Source organism: Gadus chalcogrammus, chromosome 14 (assembly GCF_026213295.1).
Source record: "Gadus chalcogrammus isolate NIFS_2021 chromosome 14, NIFS_Gcha_1.0, whole genome shotgun sequence".
Classification (NCBI taxonomy): domain Eukaryota; kingdom Metazoa; phylum Chordata; class Actinopteri; order Gadiformes; family Gadidae; genus Gadus; species Gadus chalcogrammus.
Window position 1 is genome coordinate 19,743,110 of NC_079425.1, and position 19,467 is coordinate 19,762,576.

The 19,467-nt window shown below is 44.4% G+C and overlaps 1 protein-coding gene across 3 annotated transcripts in view; it reads right to left on the reverse strand.

Moving 5' to 3' along the window:
• The window catches only part of kif13ba (kinesin family member 13Ba), a 35,202-nt gene extending 24,651 nt beyond the window's left edge, over positions 1–10,551 (reverse strand). For 2 of the 3 annotated variants that reach the window (XM_056608395.1, XM_056608393.1), the window contains exons 1-4: positions 10,349–10,550; positions 9,514–9,704; positions 8,942–9,299; positions 6,081–6,174 (exon numbers count right to left, since the gene is read on the reverse strand). In XM_056608395.1, coding sequence (XP_056464370.1) covers positions 6,081–6,174; positions 8,942–9,011 — 164 coding nt within the window. In that variant the 5' untranslated portion in view covers positions 9,012–9,299; positions 9,514–9,704; positions 10,349–10,550. Of the gene's footprint in view, positions 1–6,080; positions 6,175–8,941; positions 9,300–9,513; positions 9,705–10,348 lie in introns of all 3 variants that reach the window. The other variant, XM_056608394.1, reaches the window with a different exon arrangement.
• Positions 10,552–19,467: the final 8,916 nt, after the last annotated feature.

The following is a 19,467-nucleotide window of genomic DNA, read 5'->3' on the forward strand; positions in this document are numbered from 1 at the left end:
TGTATGTGTGTGTGTGAGAGAGAGCGAGAGAGAGAGCGAGAGAGAGAGCGAGAACATGCTACAGCCAAAATGTAGGTCAGCACACACACACACACACACACACACCCATGCTGAAAAAATATAAATCAGGAAACATAAATCTCCGGCTGACAAAAATACATGGTATGGCAATCCGTGCTACTTGAGCCAGCATCATTGTGAGCTAGTGGGTAAAGGAATTCGCCATCACGTCCCTCAGCTGGGCAAGCAATATATCAGGGATATTATGGTATGGAGTTAGGATTTCCTGGTCCATTGTCCTGAACCTCTAGCCAAGGGTGGGGGACAGGAAGTTACACGTCAGGCAGGCTGAGTCACCAGGAAACAGCCTGCAGTTTTTACTCCCCATGGCCCCGCAGACAGGCAGCTCATAAGTACACACACACAGACACACACCATCACATGATCCAGGCGAGCATACGCCCGGGCCCGCATGGGTCAGCGTGCACGGCCACACACGCACACCAGCCACACATATGCATAAAATGAAGCATGTTAATCCTCCACAAAAAAAAGAAACGAGTGCTTTGGCTGCTCCGTGCTCTCACGCTGTCTCGGAACAATCTGAGGAATGCTCCAGCTGGGCCTGGCTGGTATCTTAGCAACACCTACAGTCAGCGCTGTACTCTCTGGGACAAGGGGGACACCACTATCAGAGTACAGGACAAATGGGGACACCGCTTTCATAGTACAGGAAAAGGGGGGACACTGGTTTCACAGCACAGGAGAAAAATGGACACTGGTTTCACAGCACAGGCAGTGTAGGGACACGAGTGTCATTACACCGAGCAGGAGGTGGTGCTGGCCATCTCATCAGGGCGCCACCTCCACAGCCTGCCAGACAAGCAATCCACTGATGCACAGCCTAATGCGTTATGGAATCACAGTGTTTACACCTCACATATTTGTGGCAGAGAGGATGAACAAGTCTTCCCCAGGGCAGGGAGACCGACACCATCCGAAGGGTCCCGTTCCCTAATCCCCCCACCGACAACTTCCCCGTGTGGCTCGTCCTTTCAACGTTGGCCCCTCTCGCCATCCTTTCTCTTCCTCTCTCTCTCCCCCTTTCTCTTTTCTCTACCATTCACTCACGCACACAAAATCAAAACATACACAATGGGATGAGGTTTAACGGTTTCTGGAATCAAAGACACGCCACTTCATACAAACACACAACACCATCCCCATTCCTACACACACACACATTTTCCTGAGGCCAGATTCACATTCTTTATAAAACCGCAGAAATCAGTCAGGAAGACAAAACGAAGAGGTGCACCATGGTTTATGTTCACACGCGTGTCTGGCCTGCTTGAATAGTCCACCGCCGGTTGGGCCCATGTGAGCTAATTGATTCGGGTAGAGATTGAAAACAAAGCGTATAAAAGTACCCTGGCAGCAGTCTGTCGGTAGCAAGGCTATTTCCAGAGATAGGATGGTTATTTATGCCCCAACGAGGAGCGCCGCTAAAGCAGAATGTAAAACAGACCTCCAGCTTTTCATTTGTTTTACGCTGCATTCCTCTACGTTCTGCACGACCATCATCCCTGGGGTGTCTCCCACCTCCCTCACAGAGCCCATCTTACAACACCTCAGGGGGGGGGTGAAGAGAATGCCGGGTCTTGGACGTCCATCGCACTGCCGACAGCTGCCACATAGAGTTCAGAGGCTGCGGGTACGAGGGGGAATCCCTGGCTTTACACCGCCAACGGTTTGTATATGACGCCCACAATGCCCAGGGCAAGTATGTGAAGACCACAACGCCAAGGACATGTGTATGATGCGCCAAACGCCCAGGGGATGTGTATGACAAAGAAAAAAAAGACAGAAGACGGGAGAAGGAGAGCAGAGAGCACTTGCGGTTACCCTGACCTATGAACCCATTCTGTGTTCTGAATGCCCCTCTGCTCCGCTCTGATCAACATCATTTAAAAAATATCTTCACGCATGGGGGATCTCCCCTCCCTCGCTTTCCCCGGGGCCTATACCGTCCGTGATATTGGACAGGATTGGCTAGTTTGTTCAGGCTGAAGGGAGGGAATGTGAACTTGAGACAGAACCAGTATATCAAAACCATAGAGCTGCTACAAGGTCAACAGCTACAGTATGGCTTCTAAGGTTACACAGTATGAAGGATGTGTGATGGACTAAGGGAGATATTATGGCGGTGATAATACATGATGCATAACAAACGTGATATGGGCCGGGTTAGCATGTTTTTTTTTGTAAGGCCCTTGTTAGATGTGTTTGGATTGGCAGAAGGGCACATTTTCAGATGTAACATAAACGTCCCTGTGGAATATAACTTATTCAAATGTAAATTATTACCATCGTACAACATTACATTAGGAAAACATGTTGGTCATGTGATTATATTACCATTGATACTTTCAGATCAGTTGGCCAGTGAAATAACAAACAGCATTTCAGCCTTGTGACAAGAGGTGATTAATGTTCCTGTATGGAGAAAACGCTGCATTGGCCGGTGGCGGCGTTTTGGCAGATGCATGCTGCAGTACATGGACTGGTGCATGGGGCGGCATCATCACGTACACATCTCAAATAAGCACAGATTCAGAATGCTATTTTATTCCAGATGGAAATTGTCTCAATTGCTCCCTTATGTGCCTCACATCACCACTGTATTTCCAATTTGTTCAACACATGATTACATCCAAGCACCTTCAAATGATACTAATAAATCCATGTGGAAGAAAATGCAGCCAATAAAATCCTCTTCCCATCTTAATATACTGTTTGACTTGGAAATAGGGCACATGAATGCCGTTCTGGTATAGTTCTAAGGTAAAGAGAGGGTATCATTTAACAACAGGTTATGCAATGACGGCTGCAGTCTACAAGGAGTTCATATTTAGTTTGGAAGACAAGTCTTTATACAGCTGGCCTATTCCATATCAAAGAGAGCAAGAGAAATTGAATAGCGGAATGGTCGGACAGCAAAACTACTCAACACAAAAACTAAAATCTAGCCATTTGTTCCACACTCCTTAAATCTCTCTCTTTCTCCAACACAAATCAGTCAAAGACAGTGCTATAACATGCTATAAATACTATCGTCTTGGAAACAGTTGGACCCGTGTGCGCCTGGCCTTGCATGTGAACAGAGAGGAAGAGTTGTTATGAAGTGCAGGAAGGTTTGTTGAATGTGTCAACAGTTCAGCCACTCAAATGCAAACATAGCCCCAGGTCACTGTTCAAACCAGTCACCAGGCTTATCAGACACATGACATCATCGCTTTACCCACAATACCCCATAACTAGAGGTGCAGGGAACCGGCGCGCGCACACCCACAGTGAATCATTCATTCTGTTGACAACAGCTGATTTACCACAGGTCACTGCATGATTCATTAACATTCAACAGTGACACCAATTCATAGTAGCAACAGGTGTGCATTTTTGACAGGAGTGTGTTGTGTGTTGATACACTATTTGAGAGGGATGCTGTTCAAGACACTGGATCGGTCAAAATGTGTTCAAATTAAACCTTTTGCCCGCCTACCAAATTTAACCAGCGATCAGTATATGGGTTTATTTTGATTAAAAAAAAAATTCTATATTAAAACAATGGTTATTATAGTATTTGAATGGTTATGATGGTTCCAAGTCAAATATTTACAGAGTGCAGGTTTAGTAATAACCAGAACAAATGCTTATACCTTATTCTTGAACCTTAGCGGTCCAAGAGCGATAGTATAGACATATGACCTTCCCAGAGTCCCTGTCTTCCAATACTGATCCAAAACTTGACTCACATCATATCCACCGAATTTCTACATAAAAGTTTCTGCAGAGATAGCCTTGCTAGGATAGCCAGTAACTTAAAACAAGCTATTTTAATTTCTCCCACAGTTGCATCCACCAATGACTACAACGTGAGAGGTCGCGTGACTAAATGAGTACAATCTGCAGGCTGTACATATTTGGCAGGAAATCCCAAGCCTTGATCCTGCCCTGGCGCTGTAAGCTGTGATGGTAGCAGGCGGTTGCCTAATCTGTGCCCAGTGACCCCTGGGTAACGTAGTCAGTCAGCCCTTACATTCTGGGTCCACAGCAGGACCAACTCTTTCTAGCCTCTCTGGCCAGACACAATCTTGTGATATAATGTATTGACATAAGCTTATTAACTGACTTGACACACCTTTGCTACCTCCGGCTTTTGAAATATTTATCAGCGCATTATGAGATGATTTTAACAGAGATGGATGTGGCAGATTTTTATCTGCTGTGTCACAGCAATTTAGAATATTTTATTATAAATATTTTAACCTTCAAGGTTAACATCAAAGGTTGATTCTCAAAATGTATGATAGAATGTGCTCATTTAAAGATAGTGTGATGAAGGGCTGAAAGCCTTTAAAACTGTTCAGAACATCTTTTACAAAAAAGGAAGATTTCCGTTTCCCTGGCATTATATAAAAAAGGGGGAATAAATACAAAAGACAAAAAAAACATTAAGCGATCAATAAAAAAAACCTTGGCATTGACTATCGGCCAAATGGTTCTTTCAACCCTCGGTATAGCCCAGAAATAACCATCAGTGCATCCCTAAAGGAGCCGGCTATTGAACTCGCCCCTGATGGGATAACTACAGCATGTTGCTCTGCAACAACTAGCTCCTCAGCAGCAGGGGGCGGGCACAACGCCTGCTCGTATTGCATGTGTAGGCTGTTTAAGGTTCTCTGCTAACCACATTATTTATGTGGTCCATTCCCTCTCCCCCATCCCTCCCAGCGCCGCCGGGGAATGGCGTCTCAGGCCATTTCATTAAAGACGTCAGAGGACATCAAGATGTAGGCAAATAAAAACCTTCCAGCTCAATCTATTCCCACAGGCCAGGCCATGCCAGCTAGAAGATTAACCATTTATTCCACAAGGACGACATTGGTAACCATTGGTTCATGCTGCATCTCTAGGATGTTCCACTATATACGGTGGGTTCAGAACTTCCATTGATTGACGGATACGGAGGCTTTCTCAGAGGAATTGTAAGTCATTACCTACAGATTGCTTTGGGAGATAAAGAAAGCAGTGAGCCATGGCTGATGTTTATCTGTATCTAGGGTGTTATTAGCTCACCCACCATTATCCGAGACATCCCATTTGGATGGTAAAATATAGCAGGGCTTTGGCAAAAGTACTTAAAAGAAGAAGATGCTGCGAGACGCTATCCTCCATAAGGGAAGTTCGTTCGGGAGGACGGAGGGACAGTGAGATGGAGAGCGAGCGGACAGGGCTGGGACAGGGCGGGCTGGGTACCCCAGCTCAGGGTCTCCGTGTGAAGGTGTCTGCAGACGGCAGCTCTGCTCTCCTGCTGCTGCTTTGTCCAGGGGCGACGGGCGGCGCACAGACACAGACACTGGTAATGGTCTCCTCTTGTTTGGACCTCCCATAAACGTCAACCCGGGTACTTTATGGCCAACAGATGCTGGGATCCCTCCGTACCCACCAACATCCACCGGCTCCACCCCTTTTACATCCTTCGCTCAATGCTTGACTCGCCAGCCTCTTTTCTACCGGGGGCTCACCGAGGGTGACCCGGAGCTGACCTTTCACTGTGTTACCGGGGGGAGCGAAGGGTGAAGGACGAGGGAGCAGAAGGAGCAAAACAAACAGCACACTGACTGCAGGAAGAGGAGCCAGCTGACGGGATGGCCTTCAGTGTTCCATTGACTAGGGTAGCTTATTGTCTTTCACTGCCAGTCTCTCGCACCCTCCCTCTCCCTGTCTCTCCCTCTTCCTCTCCCCAGTCCCCTGGGGTCTCTGCTATGTTATGTTTTCCTGAATGTAAGTCCAAAGACAGCTGGCAGCCATTCCTCTGGAGCGTGATCCTGACACACCAGTGGAATTCTGGGGATGACAGTTCACAGGACTTCCACCAATGACCACTCGTGTAACATAAGCTTGCAGATGGCACCAAGCTGTCAATAACAGCTATGTGAGTTTCGCATTCACCCTTGCATTCACGCGCACCATGCAGAAGTACTGTGATTATCACACAGACAGGCAAGCAGACAGACCTGGAGTCTCCTTTCCCCAGATTGGATCCGGAAGGATTAAGGATCGTCTGGTTCTTCTCCATCTCCACAACACATTTTGTGTTCAGTTCCCGTTCTGTGGGAAAAACAAAATTCATATATTGTCATTAATCATCAATCAAATATACAACTTTCTGCTCACATGTGCACTTTTTGATTGTTCTCCTTGCATGGTATTGTTTAGAGTCAACTAGCTGAACAGATACTGACTACCACACGTTTGTTACTGAGAATAGCTGATTGTATAAGCCTGCATGTTGTTAGGGCGTGGCCAAGTCACCGCCACACCAAACACTCGGGGTCAAGAGGTTCATGGTCAGAAACAAGCTAGTACTCGGGACCACTGCTAACGATTAAACCCCTTGCTCAATGACACACGCGCAATCTGTACGTTTATAGGCTGACCTGCAAGGTCATGTAGTAACGTTCATAAAGAGTTGAGTACAAGGAAGATACTGTCCGTCTCTGGATTTATTAACTTCCTCTGTCTCGCTAATGCTTAGATAAGCAGTTTCGGGAAAAAGTGATATGCTCTGCTGAATAAACGAGGACGACTCTGCAAACTTTTTTAATGTGTTTTTCGACAACAATGAATGTGTACAATATTGATCTTATGATATTGATGGCATCCGCGTGCTGATAGACTATACTGCTCAGTAGGAGAAAGTCATTTTGGATGATGACTCTTCACACACATTTCCATTTTCTCAAATAACAGTAGATCTAATAATTGAAAATGACATTGTGGTTTAACCCTTTAACCCACATCAATACATGGACTACTGCAGACTTTAAATCGAAATGCCAAAGAACAGGTCTCCGGTATTTACATACGGCCCAATGAACCAAACTCATTTGATTTGGAAAGGATTACTAAACAAAAACAATGTCCACATTCAAAACAAGTGAAGCACTGAGAAAGCACTGCCGTCTTTACTGACCAAGGAACAGGCCAACATTACCAGGAAATGTCAGATTAATGGGAGAGGAACTAGTATTTCTGCCACAGGTGCTGTGGCCAATGTGTGGCAGCATGGAATTTGCGTATTATTTGCATTGGGTGTTATTTTACAGGATGAGCAAAACGTGAGAAGGTGGAGACCCATGTTGAACGGCAGGTTGTAACAGCAATCAATGTTAGCCACAATCTGCATGTAAGATAGCACATGCCTCAGAACGCTGTCGGTGAGGGACGTGTGGGTCAAAGGTTAACAGAGCTGAACCCCCACACACAGCCTTCTCAAGGTGACACACTGATGTTCTAAGATGGGCTTGATAATAATCAGGACAACATCGGATCAGACAAAGAGGGACAGAGGCTAATCGCCTGACAGGGGAGACAGAAAGAGAGACATAGAGAAGGAGAGAGAGTGAGAGAGGGAGGGGACCGCTCTGTATTCTGCGCTGTTTGTATCCAGCCTTTCAGACGGTAGTTGCTGTTATGGAGAGAGGAAAGTTTGACGTTAACTGTAACTATAGCCGTGAGTCTCACTCCCTCTCCATAAACACAGCTCTCTCTTTCCACAGTCGGGCACTCTCTCGTCCACTGCCTCCCTGGGTGTCTTGGCTCTGCCACAATAGCCATGACCTCAGCCAGGAAACGGAACCCGAAGCTACCGCCGCCACACCGAGTCGCTGTGTTCCTCGAAGCTCTGCTGACCCTCACGGCCATGGAAACACCAAGCGTTACGCAACATTAGAAAACGCTCGGTCAAGCTCACCCCTTTTCCTGGCTTTATCCCTCTGAACGACCACAGAGCACCCAATCATCAGAAAACACACTTTGATGATAAAACTACTAAATATAGCAGACTTAGAATGTACACTGCAAGACAGCAAGTTGGTTATAAAGACATGTCCCAGGTCAATGCAGAGGTTTCCCCTCACACAGGGGAGGGTGACAGCAGCCCTCAGGTTGACAGCAGGTACTGTCCTCTTTATCCTAATCATGGCGAGGCATTTGCGTTGGAAAAACTGCAATATACACATGAGTCAATGCTGAATCTACTACAGATCTCTTGGAGCTGAGAACAGTGGGTTTCTATTATGGGTTGCTCCAGTGACTCCCCTCTGGGCTAGCTCCGTGAAATGCTGAAATGTATGGATAGATAATGTATAAGTGTGCATGTGTAGTCACGTGGTCGTGTCGGTAGCTAGGTCGTCCGTTCCGCATCAGTAACGGCGGCGTTACCGAGCACATGGTCTCCCACGGCAGAATCCTACTTGGCTAGGACCCCAAAAATGCCATCGCCGCTTCCCTGAACACGGAGCTGCAAATATGCATCCTAATTGACAAGCGTGCACTAGGGCGAGGAATCGTAATTCATTAGTCTGGCACCGTTTCGGCACTACGGCTATGTATTGTATATTAGGCTACCCGGATTATGAGTCTACAAATATTTGTTATTCCACGTGTCAGTTATCAGCAACTGTTGTACGAATCGATCCCCACAAGATATTAGAAACATCTGTAAAAGACGAGTATTGATAGAATTATGCAACCCTCCTTTGTTTGATGTCATCTCCTTAACGCACATAATAACGGTGGCCGGTGCAATAGTTAGACGCAGATGAGTCATGCGCTTAATTTCTTTCCTGTCAAACAGAATGGGGGATTGTCTATTCTTGTTGAACGTGAGCAATATCATAGCAGTGAACCCGTCGTCGGCTTCGCCTGTATGACACATGGCCTTGAAAGGTGCCCTCTGGCCGACAACTAAAACCTGGTGTCATCACGGGGAAAAAGGTTGAACGCTGCACATTGGACATATATGGCAGAGTAAGTGCCTTATTAACACATTACAGAGGCTTTACGTAGTAGTAATCAAACATAATCCACTCACCCCTCCTGTTAAAGGGACGGACCCGCACCGCCACCTTAACGTTGGCGACGTCCAGGCTGTTCTCACCCATGGTGTCTGCTGTCAACACAGACAGGGTTCCAAGAAACTGAAGGAGGTCGGCAACCTTTCAATAATCACCTCTCCGAGACGAAGGAAAACATTTAAAAAAACATGCAAGTCGTGCTAGCCGGACACCCCAGCTAGCTACGAGGGCTGCTCCATAGACACGACATCTCCCATCCCAAAACAATAGGTCGTCGACAGGGTTCTCAGAGGGTGGAGGACGCACACGGACGCATAATATCCTCTACTGTCTTCACATCGCCAGGGCTAGACCAGTATCCGATGGTCCAGGGAGCTGAAAGAGAGACCGAGAGAGATTAGCTGGGTACCAAAACAGCTGTGGGTTCATTAAAACCCAGCCCCGAGTTGCTCGCTAGCTAGCTTCTAGGAGGAACTAGTGTAGGGCCGGTGGGGAAAAGGGAAAGTAACGTTAGCGATGGAAGACACGCGTATGCATACTGAACTCCACCTCACGTACCGAGACAGAGTTCAAACTTCGTGAAACCTACCGCGATAGATCCATCCCCGGAGAGACACGGTTTCCCCCTGGCAGATAATAAGCGGGTTGAGGCTATGAAGCAGCCCTGACGTGATCCCCCAACCCTTTCACGATGGAACTTCCGAATGGCATTTTGCATCGACCTCCCTCTGCGAGATCCATGAGAACCACCGTCGTCCGCACGCTACATTTTCCGGATTCCTTGGTGATTGCAAAATAAAAGTCTCTACAAGTTTATATTCACATTTTGTTTTTATTCACACAATGATATATGTCTCTATAATCTCCCATTCCCAGCGGTATATATACACTATAAAACCTTAATTTGCACTTTTTCTGTAATTTGCCGCTGTAACACCAGAATATCCCTTTCACTTTAATTTTATAATCCAGATGAACGCATGTATTTATAATACAGCATATACATTTTGTCATGTATAGAGAATATTGTTTCTAAAAACTGCATGATCCTTTCTGCCACACGGGAAAGTCACTAAATGGCTAGATGTAAATGGTGTCAAAATCGTGATCTAGTTCAAACATTTCGACACATTTCGACGTAAATAATCACTTAAATTACTTAATGTCGGTCGACTGCGAGAAAGTCATAACTGGACAGAGATTGGTTAATATGAAAAACACATAATTTTGAAAAATCAGCGGCCGGAAATGAAAATTCCACAGCAGTTCACTTGACAATGGTCTCGCGCTCTTCTTTTCCCCAAACCGTTAGCTTAAATTGCCCCAATTAACATCAGCATTGACAGCACAACATCGCAACATGTGTGATCACATACAGCACACCATTCCCAATGTGGAACATAACTGAACCATCTAAAACTTACCGTCACTGACAAGCTGTCGTTTTTACTTTATATTCCGTCTGGGATATCTACCCTATTGTATTATCATGTAAGGACATATATAGCAGTATACGCTCTCCTCTATCGAAGGCAAAGCGAAATGTAAATAATGAATGCTAGTTTGGATATGTGGCGGACCTTGTCCTGCGGAATATCAAACAAGTTTTCTGAATATTTCCCAACATCACGCGATATTTCCTCGGGAGTAGGAAGCAAATTCTAGCAGAGCTGCAAGTTAGAATTCAGCACCGGTCTGTTATGCTTTCAGATCTTCAACAAACAACAATCATCAAGGTTGACCACATTAGACAAAAGTTAATATGATGATATACATATATTAGTATGCATGTTTATTCAAATCCCTGCCCCCTGCTGTTTTCTTGTATTACTTTGAAAACTATTTAGTCATCACCATTTTTACTTGAATTTGTTTGGGAGTAGGTTACCACTACAAACAGCTCATCACCTCCTTAAACCAGCTCCAGCTGATAACATTCTGGGTTCTGCACATAGTTTCTGCTGGATGTGCCTGGCATTCCCGATATTTCAAGAAGATGGCAGCAGAGCATCATTCCTCTGATAATACTGTTTTTTTTAGAAACGGGCTATTGCTGAGGTTAGGTGGAAATGTTTGCTATAATAACTATACATTAGCTGTGCTAGCTGTATCCATGCCGAAGAAGAAGTCACCCGCATTGGAGAAGAGAGAACGATCTACGTATCGCTCTAGCCATCATTATTTTTCATCTTCTGGAATATTAATTGTAGTCTTGCATTGCAAACATGGAGCTGGGTAGCTGGATAGCTCATATGTGTCTGGCATTCCCGTAACCTCCAGAAGAGGGAGGCAGTGCAACATGAATTGGTTAACACCATAGCGAATTGCTGAGGAGTGGTGGAAAGTGTTTCAGCAATCACAGGACCATGTAACCTCCAAATTGAGGGGACCTTTTATTGTTGTTATTTTATGATATGTGTCCTAATGAGTTGTTAAATGTTATGTTATTTGCCATTGGGTGTTGAAGACCACAACACCAGGGAAACAATGTATTACATTTTAAGCCACTAGATGGTTTAGCAACACTTGGATGCCTGAACACTTGAGTATCCTAAGCGCTTTGAGTACGTGAAAAGCGCTATATAAATTGAATCTATTATTATTATTTTATTATTATCCTGAGAGGGAGTGGGATGGACTGGCCCAAAAATTTGGCCCGGGACTTTGGGATGGAGAGGCCTTGTATGAGACCGCGGGAATAGCGCGCGTAGAATTTTGCCACGGTGTAAAATAATAAAAACTAGTCCTTATCCGTGGATATGTGCATTGCAACGGCATGTCAATGTTGGGATGTGCATGTGTTTAGAATATTGTGAAGATCACTGGGAAATATTTTATAAGCAATCTTGTCCATGTACAAAATATTAGAAATTACATGTGCCTAGAAAGGTAAATCAAGGCTGAAAATTATCTAAATAGTGCAAGATACAATTATTTTAGTGGAAAAAAATTGTCATACACATACACAGGGTTTGGGAGATGGGGGCGGGCCGGGGTTTGTTGTGCGTTGCTGTGGTTACTGGTGTTGAAGTGTTCCAATGGTTTATTAGCGGTGGTATCTAATAAATCGCTCTCTAATCAATACTTCATTCACTGCCTCTTCCGTGGGCATTACAATATTATGAATTGTTCTCCGGCCGTTCGGGTAATCTCCCGAACCTCCCGATGGCCAGTCCGCCCCTGTTGGACAACGCGAGTACCGCGCCTAACCTGAAGGTACGGCCACACCAACCGCGTTGCTCGCGTTAGGGGCGTTGAAAATCGGCATTTTTGCATAGGGAACCATTGGTCTAGGCGCGGTACACGCGTTGAAGCGTTGAAGCGTTGCGTTGGGGGCGTTGGGCGCGGCAGTTGCACGTAATTACGCACGTAAACGCAGTAACGCGCCCAACGCACCAACGCCCGGAGTTCAGAAAATTGAACTTTCAACGCTCCAACGCGTGACGCTTAGCCGCGGTAGCCAATCAGCGTGGAGCTTGACCCGACGTCACTGGCAGAGAGCAGTGAGCTTGCACAGAAGCATACGGCCGACATCTTTCTTTTTTCTTCTGGGTGGAAATAGTAACATAGTTACGCCATTAAATGCGTTTATGGAAACATTTCTAGCGAGAAATGTGCATTTTACTTTCATAATGTTCGCTCAGTGAATGTGAAGGATGTTTGGTTTGATAGTTATGACGAAGAGGGAACGCTCCGTTCACTTGCATGGACAATGGACTCATCTAGCTGCGTTGGCGCGTTGACGCGTTGGAGCGTTGAACCACCACACACTGGTCAAGCGTCAGGTTAGGCGCGGTACTCGCGTTGTCCAACGCGAGTAACGCGGTTGGTGTGGCCGCACCATGACGCTTGACCAGTGTGTGGTGGGGTGGTTCAACGCTCCAACGCGTCAACGCGCCAACGCAGCTAGATGAGTCCATTGTCCATGCAAGTGAACGGAGCGTTCCCTCTTCGTCATAACTATCAAACCAAACATCCTTCACATTCACTGAGCGAACATTATGAAAGTAAAATGCACATTTCTCGCTAGAAATGTTTCCATAAACGCATTTAATGGCGTAACTATGTTACTATTTCCACCCAGAAGAAAAAAGAAAGATGTCGGCCGTATGCTTCTGTGCAAGCTCACTACTCTCTGCCAGTGACGTCGGGTCAAGCTCCACGCTGATTGGCTACCGCGGCTAAGCGTCACGCGTTGGAGCGTTGAAAGTTCTGAACTCCGGGCGTTGGTGCGTTGGGCGCGTTACTGCGTTTACGTGCGTAATTACGTGCAACTGCCGCGCCCAACGCCCCCAACGCAACGCTTCAACGCTTCAACGCGTGTACCGCGCTTAGACCAATGGTTCCCTATGCAAAAATGCCGATTTTCAACGCCCCTAACGCGAGCAACGCGGTTGGTGTGGCCGTACCTTTACTAAAATGATATTTGTAGACAAACTATGCTATGTTTGTTGTTGTTTTGTTTCTAATCTATGGGTTCTATCTCTAGACCATTCACTTCAGAGAGGCAGAATGACGCCAATCTTGCCTCGACATCTGTTCTCAGGTTCTCCCCATGCTCGTTGGAGGAACTCCATGTTCCTCGGTCCTTTTTGCTTTCCCATGACATGAGTGTAGTTTAACAACGAGTGTAGTTTAACAACATCTCGGGTTCTGTTTGGTCCTGTGTGTGTAAGTTCACACATAAACCACTGCATTTCATCTCCATGCATGCCAGCCATAGCCTAAACAATGATTTCACTGAAGAACCAAACCCATCTGGTTTGTTTTCTTTCAGCTTAACTTGATTTCTTTCAATAAGACCGTTTGGTTCACCTTCCTCTATGGTGTGTTGGTCAACAATGTGTTATGGCCTCAGCCCAGCCTTGACACATAGTGGACCACCACACCAAAGAGGGAGAGCCAATAGAAAGCCCAATTGGCGCTCATTGAAACCGATGGTCAGGTTTATTCTGAGGTTGAAATAGTATTTGTGAAAGCTTATGAATTGGTCCCAGAAGCTTACTGGCAGAAATTCCACACTTGAAAGATGGGTTACATTCGAACGCATGTAGTGCTTGCTCGTAGAATACAGTGTCAATTGAATGGCTGGTGTGGAGATGCGTATATCAAGTCCCTTGAGAAGATGAAGGGCTTACTTGTCTTGGAAAAAGTTTAAAGATTTTGTGCTAAAGCACATTGCCTCATATGTTTCTGAGCATAGGATTAACAAGGTCTCAGATGCTGCAGCCCTGATGATTACAATCTGATACACAAGGAGGGCATTGTAAGGATCTTAGATCTCTTGGTTGCAAATAAAGATTTGGCAACGAAGAAACTAAACTCTGGTCATCGCTTTTGCCTAGGAGAAGGCAGCTGTAAGAAACATTCCGTGGCACTATTTGTTCTTGGCACTATTACTTTGATATTTTGACGCTTTAACCACACATTTGACATTGTTTTGTTGTATAGCAGAAACGTCTAATGACAAGTAAACCTGAAGGCAGTTTCTTTTCATTTACAATATGTTTTGAGTAATGCTACAAGTTGGTACAAGGCTCACATCAGTCAAAAGTGGGGCTGCCATTTTAATGAATATGTTGTATTGGAGCTACTGTTGAATCAAATATTAATTAAGGGTATTTGGTTGTTTCTCTTCATGATGGTGATAATTATTATTATTATTATTATTAACCTTTATTTACCCAGGCAAGCAAATTAAGAACAAAATTCTTATTTCCAAGTGCAGGCTGAAATAATGATACAGTTTTAATGTCAAAACATGGTTTTAGCCCTCTATCATCCTACAAACACAACAAAGGGCCCAAAAAAATAAAACATTAAAGGCACCCAGTGCAACTTTCGAGGCTTAAAAATAAACATTCAATTTCTAGTCTTTTTTACACGTAGTAAGTTTCAATAACTCCATACCATTACATACCGACATTCAAGCAGCAAAGATGAGACGTCGTTGTGTGGTGAGGACTGATAGAAAATCGATAACAACAACAATGCCGCCATTTTCTTTATTTTTTGTAACCTACAATAAATAAAGCAGGCTTCCAGTCAATGGAAAAATGGCTTCTCCCCACCGGCGATTGTTGTTGTTTACGATTTTCTATCAGTTCTCACCACACAGCGACGTCTCATCTTTGCTCCTTGAATGTCGATATGTAATGGTATGGAGTTATTGAAACTTACTACGTGTAAAAAAGACTAGAAATTGAATGTTTATTTTTCATTGAATGTTTACATAAAGTTGCACTGGGTGCCTTTAAGATGTAACAAAATCAGTTACAACCAATTAATTCACATAATATTTCCCTGTCTACCCAGGGGCACGGTAAAGGGATGAAAAGTAAACAGGATAGTTTGTATTTGGGAGGCCCATTATGTGAATGAAGTCCTCTATCGTATGGTAAATACAGTAACGATAGACAGAGTCTACCGCGTAGATTATTCCAAATTAAATATGTAGCCTAGCGTTTCTTAATTTAAGCATTTTGGAGGAGGTAAAGGACTATTCTGAAATAGATACATTCGGGACATATTTTACTGGAGACTCGACTATGTTTTGAACGTCGGGTTCAATTCGGATTATGCAAATTGGGTTCAATTTGGATTGAGCACATGCACGGAGGCAGACACGGAGGCCACTGAAGTCAGCGTTTACAGTTTAATTTCTAAGTAGATGTGCAGCAGTGTTGACACGTAGTGGACATTTTCACACTGGTGGATCTTTTTCTTCTTTTTATCAACTGATCATCTATTCCTTTTCATATCTAAAACGGTGAGATTTGTCAAAATAAATGTGTTTTTTATTTTAACAGCTTTATGCGTTCAATAACACAAAAAACTACAATCAAACATAGTTTTGCTGTGTCTGTAAGATGACCATCCATATAATTTTGCTGAGACTGGAAAATATAGATTCAAGAATAAATTTGGTGAGTACCAAAGTAGCCGAATATGCTGTTCCTTTGGGATTGAAGGGTAATATCCAGGTGGTTGACTTTGTTTATCAAATAAATAATCCCATTCCTAGCCTTAACATTGATACTATCTAAACCTGTGGAGCTATCTCTTGCCGTACGCTTCGATGATGTGGTATTCATTGACGTATGGGGAAATCAGTTATATCTGTATCCGTATTTGTGGGGTCACAAGCTTGTCACAGAGCTTTTGTAAATGTTATGGCTCTCCTTGTTCCCTTTGAAGTGTTGGCGGCATCTCAGCCAGATCAGCCGCTCCAGCTGAATTATTTGGTAACTGAGAAGGAGGCTCCTTCTTTGGTATGGCCCCTGTAACCTTACACTTTATACATCGGCTCAACTTCAGCCCCTGTAAACATGCATAATGATCCTTACCCTTTGACATTTTTGCATTCTTTATATTTAATGCTGATACAGATGCCCTGCCCATATTTCTTGTGTCTCCTGCCTACTCTGTACCCTATTCTTATGCGGTAGCAGCAAAGTGTGACCTGGTAGCAAAGTACGAGTTTTGGGTTGTTTAGAGTGACCTCTTAAGAGGGATGATGTCCTAGCATAGTCTGTTTCCTGTGCCGTTATTTGCTGCTTGTTGTTTTGTTTCTAATCGATGTGTCCTATCTCTAGCGTACTACAGAGAGGCGGCATTGGCTGGTGTGTCTAATAAATCAAACCTATAAAGCCTACTAGAAATCTGTTGGTCCCAGGTTTTCTCCATGCTCGTCTGAGGAACTCTGCGTTCCCCTATCCATTTTGCTTCCTTGGCCATCAGGGTTGATTAGTTCTTGGGTTAATTTTGGTCCTGTATACAACACACACCACAGCATCTAATCTTGACGCATGCCAGCCACGGCATTCACACAGAATTAGCTGATGAACCAAACACCTGGTTTGTTCCACTTTGGTTTGACTCTAGTTCTTTATTTCAAACCATTTGGTTAACCTTCCTCTTTGGTGTGTTGGTCCACTGATTGTCTTCATCGCGAGCCAGGCCATGGCAATCATTATAGATCATTACCAAATAAACAAACAAATACCAAATACACTTGTAGGCATCAGTGATGTGGTCACATATGTGTATGCAAAATGTGATCATTCAGTGTACATCAGATTGCAAATAGGATGTTTGTTTTAATTATTTAAAATCATTGGATTGGATTGAAAGTTGGATTGATCATTGTTTTATATTCGACATTTAAATGTAATTGCATCTGATGCAAAACATACAATAGTATTTACTACTTGGTCGTTTAGGATGCATTTTATCCAAAGCAAATTGCAGAGAAAACCTGAGACCTGAGATAACCCCTACCTGTTCCTTAATTACATGCATGTTTCTTTGGATAAAAGTATTCAATTGCATGATGATGGCATGATCAATGTGTTCCAAAGTTACAGGTATTTTATGACTGCTGTGGATGATGGTCGGTTTGTGGATGAAAGCGATGCCTAAATGATTCAGTACCCACATCACCAAAGGTTTGTGTGTTATGCTGGAGGTGTTTGATTGAAGGTAAATGTGAGGTTCTCTGCTACAGCCTTGGTCACCTTCTGGGCCTCCTAGAGGGATCAGAGTCACTGACGGCCACAGGGTTTCCTTGGACAAAGGCCAGGGGCTTTCCAGCTGCAATCACTCACAAGTATATGACATAACACTATCACACAATGATTGATACACAATCCCATATGTTCTTCTTATATAGAGACATCTTAAAATATAGAACTGAAGAATTGCTTCAAGAAAAAGTAAACATTTTTAAAATGACTTGGAAATGTACACTAACAGAATTCCGACCAAGACATTCTGTTTGTGTCTGTGTTTGTGTGTGGGTTTGTCTTCGTTTGTATGTGTGTGTGTGTGGGGGGGGGGGGGGGGGGGGGGGGAGGCATAGTTTGTGTTTAGAACTAGTGGTTGTGTTTGTGCGTGTATGTAATCAGGGGTAGTTGTGAATATGTGTTGCATGTATTTATGTATAAGAAGTTTAAGATTGAAGAGGGGCTTGGTGTGTGTTTGTGTGTCAGTGTGTGTGCGTGTTTGTTTGAGGTCTGTGTGTTAATGTGTGTTGGGGGGGGGGCTGTTATGTCCCTGTGTGTGAGTGTGGTAGTGTTTGTGTTTGTGTGCTCCTCTTATCAGCTCCTGTGTTGAGATGGCAGGATTACAGTAATTGTTCCTGGTACTAATCAAACGGAAGCTCCGCCACAGACCAGGTCTTTGTGTGTGTGTGTGTGTGTGTGTGTGTGTGTGTGTGTGTGTGTGTGTGTGTGTGTGTGTGTGTGTGTGTGTGTGTGTGTGTGTGTGTGTGTGTGTGTGTGTGTGTGTGTGTGTGTGTGTGTGTGTGTGTGTGTGTGTGTGTGTGTGTGTTCCAAACATTTCTCAAGTGTGTGTGGATGAGTTAAGCTTCAAGGTTATTGGATCCTGTGATGGTAGGACTGTGTAAAGCTAAGCTTTGGCATCAGTCAGATGTTGACCATGTTTGTGTATGGGTTGTTTTTATCTTTATTCGGCTGGGCTATCTCCTAACTCTTCAAACACATCAACATTGTATCCTTCTCTGCTCATCACTGCAACTGATGTACCACAGTCTTTTGTGTGTGGACACTGAGAGCTGCAGTAGCCGTATTCCACACATGTACACATAAATAGACACTGTCCAGTACCACCAGCCTTTTACTGGTGGATAATGGTACCTGCCTAGTACAACCAGTCTTCTACTGGTGGATACTGGGAGCTGGCCAGTACAACCAGACACTGGGAACTGTCCAGTAAAACCATGGTCTTCTACTGGTGGTGGACACTTGGATCTGCCCAGTAGAACCATGGTCTTCTACTGGTGGTGATTGGGATTTGACTGGTATATCCACAGCTGTCTACTTGTGGAAACTTAGATTTTCCCAGTACAACCACTGTCTTACTGGGAGCTGCTGTTATGGATCAATTATATTAAGGTTGAGTGGTTTAATGGATGACTGAGGGGGATGAATGAGTGTGGGCGATGGATGAGTGATGTCATGGATTAGTGTGGGCAATGAATGAGTGATATTGTGAATGAGGGAGGGTGATGGATGAGTGATGGTATGAATGAGTGATGGTGATGGTCGGTGTATCTTACATGCTGAGTGAAATCTTAGTCACTAGGCCCACATGCACCCCCATTTACTAACCTCTTCTGTCTCTTCCAGACAAAAACACGCACATACATATATACACACGGACACACGCACACACACACACACACACACACACACACACACACACACACACACACACACACACACACACACACACACACACACACACACACACACATACACACACAGTAGATGTAATTCCATCCATTTCAGCTCTAATGGAATCTTATGTGGCTACTTAATACAATTGTCTTTATTGCCTGTGGGGGTGAAGCGGCTGGGACGGGTGGAGGGGTGGGGTGGGTCAGCTTTTAGGGACTAGGCGAGGTTGGTCTCTTGGATGGTTTCTTTGGTTGCAATCTGTGCCACAAAATGGTCGGCCATTACGTGAGCCCGATGAAGCCAAGCATCGTGACTCAAGGCTCATTACTTAAACAGAACAAATC